We start from the raw sequence: 5,455 nt of genomic DNA, 5'->3' as shown, positions 1-5,455 counted from the left end.
GTTTTGTTTCATAATTTTTTTATTTGGAAACTTTGAAGAACAAAGAGGATCTTCATGGCTAGAAGAGGGGAGAAACAATCTTCAATTAATTCATCTAAAACCAAAACATTTTATAGAAGCATATCATGTTTAGTTCTTACCCTCTCAAATATTTGGTCCGACGACAAACATTTAACCTTTTACATAACTAGCATTAAAATTCTCTCCCGGTATGTTTTGAGTGACACCCTCTTTCATATATATCATTTTAAAAAAAAAATCATCATAACATAAATCTAACATTTAAATTCCTTAGCTTTAAAACATTGGAGACATTTCGTTTCCATACTCATCTAACATGTTGGTAAAAGAGTAATAAAAAAAATCTAAGTTTTTAATGACTAAATTATCATGAATTTAAATACGGTATCCTTGTTTTCTTAATTAATCAAATTAAAGAATCACAACACAAAATAATAATATATTTATAAAATTTCACGCTCAAAAATATTTTTTTTTAAATTATATTAAAGAATCACACCTTGCAGTTCACATTTTAAAGTTAAAATAATTCTTTTACACATACTCTTCTAACCTACTAAAAATAATCATTTGGAGTGGCTTTCAGGTCATTCCTAAATTCGTAGTCAAGAGTAAAAGATTCAAAGCTGAAGTTAAACTTACATTAAATGGAGGTTATATCCCTCTTTCCCTTTAATCCTAGCAACTAATTTCATTTCTTTGTCATTACAAGATATAGCTGGGATGGTTTTACCCTGTCAAAATTCTAGGGTTTAGGGCATATTAGTTTCAAAACAAAAACTAATTATATCTCCTACGCTGAGAATTAAAAACTCCATTAATCCACATTAGATATGTTTCAGAATATATTTATAACATCGAATTAATACTTTTTCATTATATTTTCCTGGTGGTGATTTTAATATATATTGATGTCAAAAATATATAAAAAAATCTAAGTGAAAAAACGAGTTACGTAACAGTACCAAAAGCTCAATTAATCTGTGCTAAAACTATTTCAACCATTTTCATCTTCATCTCAAGAACCTGACATGGAAGCTGAAAATGACTATTCCATCTTAAACCCTACAAGAAAAGGCATGGGAAGCCGATAACCAGGGGAAGAAATGTTAAAAATAGTAAACAATAATGGTGCTATCAATGGATCAGTTCTGCTTGTCAACATAGTAATCCATCACAAAACAGTCCTGCCATTTCTCAGAGATACCATATCTCGAGATATACCCCAAACTTACTTTCAAAAACTGAAAAACACTGTTACACACATCAGCTCTATCCTCCCTATTACCAAATTAAATTAAATTTCCCGAGAAAATAACCAAAAAAATACAAGAGGAGAGACCTGATTTGATAGATAATAGCCTTTGCCAACTGCTGGAAAGCCCCCCCTGCAGTAGCCGCCATTTCCCCCTTGAAATCTCTGAACCAACTTTAACCTCTCACATTCAATGCCTCAATTTTAAGGTATAAAAGTACATGGAAAAAAAAAATTGTATCGCACAATGCCCCACCTTTTGAGGATGGGATTCTAACAAAATCCCACATAACATAATACCCATGAATTAAAAGAAAGATCTGGCTTATAAAAAATAATTTCTTTGTTTTTTTTTTTTGGTAACATGAACAAACACATGTGACCCATTACACATCTCAATCAATCAAGGTCAATATGGAACTCCAGATGAAGATGGCTGCAAAGACGACTGCACCTGCAACAAGTGGTGATAACAATCGGCGGCAGTAGGCCTCTGCTCTGGGTTCTGGTCTAAGCACCTATTTTGCAACTCTCTGAGCATTTTTGGCACCCCATTTGGACCTAACCCACAGGTCCTCACCAAGTGACCAACACCCCACACATCCACTTTCACACCATGCATCCCTCTTCCCATCTCTGGAGCGTGTCTACCACGCGCCTCCCCGACACCATGTACCGGGTTTAGCTGTGGTGCCCCGACAGCATCATCGAAGCCAGAAACGAACCATTCGTTTTCACTGTCGCTTCTTCGCATCACTTTGTCCCAACTCAGGTCTCTATGCATGAAAGATAGGTCATGTAATGCTACCAAAGCTTGGGTCACGTATTTCAGTGCCTCAACAAGTTGTTCGCAATTGTTTGGCTTGAATTTAACCCCTCTTGGCTTGAAAACCAAAGCCAAATCTTTTTCTGATGATCTGTAGATGAATTCGGCGTGTGGGATTCTATGGCCCAAACAGTCGTATATTTCTTTGACCGCTGCCCATTTTCTTCTGCTAGAGAACAATCTTGTCACTGTATTTGGCGTCATTTCCATGATGTTTCCATTACCCATATCTACTCTTTCAAAATCGCTGAAAGTTAATTGCTTGTAAGTACCACCATTGTTGAAGTTATTGAAGCAACGATCAGCTAGTAATGGCAATAATCCAGCAACTCTATAACATGGGACTAGAGCTTTCAGCCTCTCAACTGGTGAAGAAAGGTCTAAAGAGTAGAGATCAGTACGAATAATACGATCCTGTGATCTACATAATGCACAAAATGTCACCACGTAGCCAACTGCGTAGTAGCCTAGAATGTAGGGAAGGTCCAAATAAGTCCACAAAAGCTTCTCTATTATAGATGATGAGGGATCGACTTGGCCTTCTCTTAATTGGTCGGTTTCTTCTCCTCTCCACAGACAAAAGTTTCTAACAAATCCAGTCACATTTGGCCACTCATCTTGTAATGTATCGACCATAGGTGAAGAGGGTTGTTTTCTAACAATAACAACCTCAACAGAACAAAACTTGGACACGATCCTATTGATGCAATCATCCCAAACGCCAATGAAGGAGTCTCTACTCGAGGAAGTAGCTCCACTTATACTAGGGTTAGTTCTGATAATTGAGCTTAAAATATCATAAGTAATACCTCTACAATCTAAGGGATCGTTGGATATTGTGAAGAAGAATTCTTTTCCTTGCGGTAAGTCCCTGTACACATCTCTTCGAAGTGGGAATCTTAGTTCTTCAGGAGGTGGCTCTTGCAAGTACCATGAAAGCTCAAATAAACTTGGAAGTGTTGTTGGTGGAACTCTAAGACACCCCACGTAGTATTCTGTTGGATCTTGAAATTCCCATGGAGGTACTGTCCAAAGAACAACATAATTGTATCCACCATAAGAGGTTGGTTATTACTCCACAAATTATCCATGACAACGCAAATTAAAAATACCCAAGTTAAGGAGCTAGTTAATTTTTCTAATCAGAGACCTTGAAGGCAGCTAGTAAGGACATGACATGTAAAGGGAATACTGTATATTCATGTACATTGATGAATTTATGAGCCTTGGACCAGAAGGGACTGGACTTACATCTTATTGAGGGTTCAGTTAATGGAAGCTGAACTCTTTCAGTGAAACCTGGCATGTGAAAAATTGAAAACTGTGAGATATAGATTTCTAGACTGCCACTTTAGAAATAATGAACATAATAAAACAAAAATAAAAGTACCAGGAGGAGTAACAGAAGCTGAAGGAGAAGGCTTCCTTCTGCCAAAGACTTTAATTTGTTGTCCAGAAACAAATTTGTCAACAGAAAAACCTTTAAGCGCACCATCTTCAAATGCTTCCATGGTGCAAGCGACCATCGAATCATCAAAGAAAGTAAGTTCATCTGCGTTCAAAAAGCTTGATCCTTGAAGCCTAACTCTCCCTCTATGATGCTCTCCCTCTTCACCCCACAAACTCACCGATTCTTCCCATGTCATTCTTACTTTACCAATTCTACGTAGCTCCTTTGTAGATGAAGAAGAGCCTACCACAGCATCCATGGCAGTATCAAACCCTAGTAAACTCCCTCTTGTACCATGAAAGTAAGCTTCACCTCCACTTGTGAAAACCAGTTGTCTTGTCCTTCCTGCCAAAGATCATGTAAAGTTTCATTGTTTTGGAAAAAACAAGCACAAGTACTGCAAAAGATTGCAACTTTTTCGCTGATGAGTCCTTGTTATAGAATGCATTTATACCTGAGAGTAAGAGATCATCCTCTTTGAAAGGAGGGGGTGGAGGGAGAGCTCTTGCAGCAGCAAGAGAAGTTCCCCTAGTGCTATCATCACCAGAACCAATAAGTGAAGGTCCTCTGCTTTGAGTTCTCATTTTAGGACCCATAAATTGAGATAACTCTTCAAAAACTTCTTCATCAAACGAAGCAGGTAATCTATGTGCCTTTCTCTCATAAGGTGAGAGTCTAAAATAACTCTTCCCCATCTGTTCTCTCTTGTCACCTCTTTCCCATTCATAAACCTTCCTAAACTCCCCAAGCATGTTATCCCATTTAGTACCTGCAGTTTTTGCATCTCTATGAACATCATGTCTATTCAAAAACTCGGCAACTTCTCGATCTTTATCGGCTCTAGTTTTCCCTCTTGTTGACTGGACTCCAATAGCTGTATCACCACTAGTGACTTGACCAACAGTGGTTTCTGGCAGCTGTTCACCTCTTGAAGTCAAATCAGAACCACCTTGGTACTGGAACCTCCAAGCCCTGGCTAGCCATAACATCTCATTGGGTTTCCAAACTGGGCTCACATATTTTCCTTTCCTAAATTGATGTTGATGTGGTTCTCTTTCTGGTTTGCTTGTTTCTTGGGCTGAAGCTGCAGAAAGTGACGGGACAGGTGAGCGTAAAGGAGATGAGTTTGTGTCTGAAGAGGAAGCTTCTGCCGTTGTGCGAGGTTGTTTTTGTTGGGTAGGGTTTGTGGTTAGCGATGGGGTTGCCTCGCTTGAGACAACAGTAGCCATTTGAGCTTGTGTTGGTAGTGGTTGTTGTTGCGATGCTGAAGGCAATAGTTTCCATTGTGCACTACTGTATCTTGCTCTCTTGGGGTTTACTGTCTCAAATTGTTGCTCAAATGGAGAGGAAGTTGCACCAATTGGTACAAAAAGAGGGGCAGGGATGAATGGAGCACCAGTAACTGCAGCTGAAGTTGTCTGCTGATGATGTAGAGATCTTAGTTCTGTTGATTCCTCAATTGGGCCTTTCGGAGAAGGAGAAGAAGAAGAAGATAGTTGCTGTTGTTGGTGTTTCTTGGTTGTTTCTCCCTTGTTTTCACCCATTTTAGAATGGGCCCTAGAGACCTTAGCTAACGAGAGAGAAAGGAGCTTTAGATCAAAACTAAAACAAGAAGAAGAAACGCCATTTCCCGTTAAGACTCAACTTAGTTTCTAAATACATGCACTTCTTCTCCACCTTCTTTGCAACTCTCACCAAGAGGGTTTTTATGGTGCTTTTGGACTCGGATCCCTACCTTACATTTAAAGGGCTAGAGATTTTCCAGAGAGAAATGAGAAAAACCAGAAAAGGAGATGAAAATCATACTAAGCAAAAACAAAGTAAAAGTGACAGAAAAGGAAGAGATTGTGGAACTGCAATGAATAAGACCTTTCAGTTTATTAAACCATACATTTCAAAATTT

At 38.5% G+C, this 5,455-nt stretch overlaps 1 protein-coding gene across 1 annotated transcript; it reads right to left on the bottom strand.

Annotated features, from left to right (window-relative positions):
• Nucleotides 1–1,171: 1,171 nt before the first annotated feature.
• Nucleotides 1,172–5,202, bottom strand: LOC105129591 (Protein kinase superfamily protein). The gene is made up of 4 exons (XM_011031712.1): nucleotides 4,007–5,202; nucleotides 3,493–3,897; nucleotides 3,354–3,401; nucleotides 1,172–3,127 (listed from the first exon to the last, which is right to left on the bottom strand). The coding sequence occupies exons 1-4, from the start codon at nucleotides 5,094–5,096 to the stop codon at nucleotides 1,686–1,688; spliced, it is 2,985 nt and encodes a 994-aa protein (XP_011030014.1). The 5' UTR covers nucleotides 5,097–5,202; the 3' UTR covers nucleotides 1,172–1,685.
• Between the last annotated feature and the right edge of the window lie 253 nt (nucleotides 5,203–5,455).

This window comes from Populus euphratica, unplaced genomic scaffold, assembly GCF_000495115.2.
Source record: "Populus euphratica unplaced genomic scaffold, PopEup_1.0 scaffold16.1, whole genome shotgun sequence".
Taxonomy (NCBI): Eukaryota; Viridiplantae; Streptophyta; class Magnoliopsida; order Malpighiales; family Salicaceae; genus Populus; species Populus euphratica.
Note: the sequence above shows the minus strand (reverse complement) of the source record. Positions and strands in the feature narration are given on the sequence as shown.

What these genes read in the sequence shown, in the direction of transcription:
- LOC105129591 (XM_011031712.1), bottom strand. Translation starts at nt 5,096, where the DNA reads ATGGGTGAAAACAAGGGAGAAACAACCAAGAAACACCAACAACAGCAA. An exon ending in AGCTTCTGTTACTCCTCCTG is followed by an intron (nt 3,402 to 3,492) that starts GTACTTTTATTT and finishes TTCACATGCCAG; the next exon opens with GTTTCACTGAAAGAGTTCAG. An exon ending in AACTGAACCCTCAATAAGAT is followed by an intron (nt 3,128 to 3,353) that starts GTAAGTCCAGTC and finishes TTCTTTGGACAG; the next exon opens with TACCTCCATGGGAATTTCAA.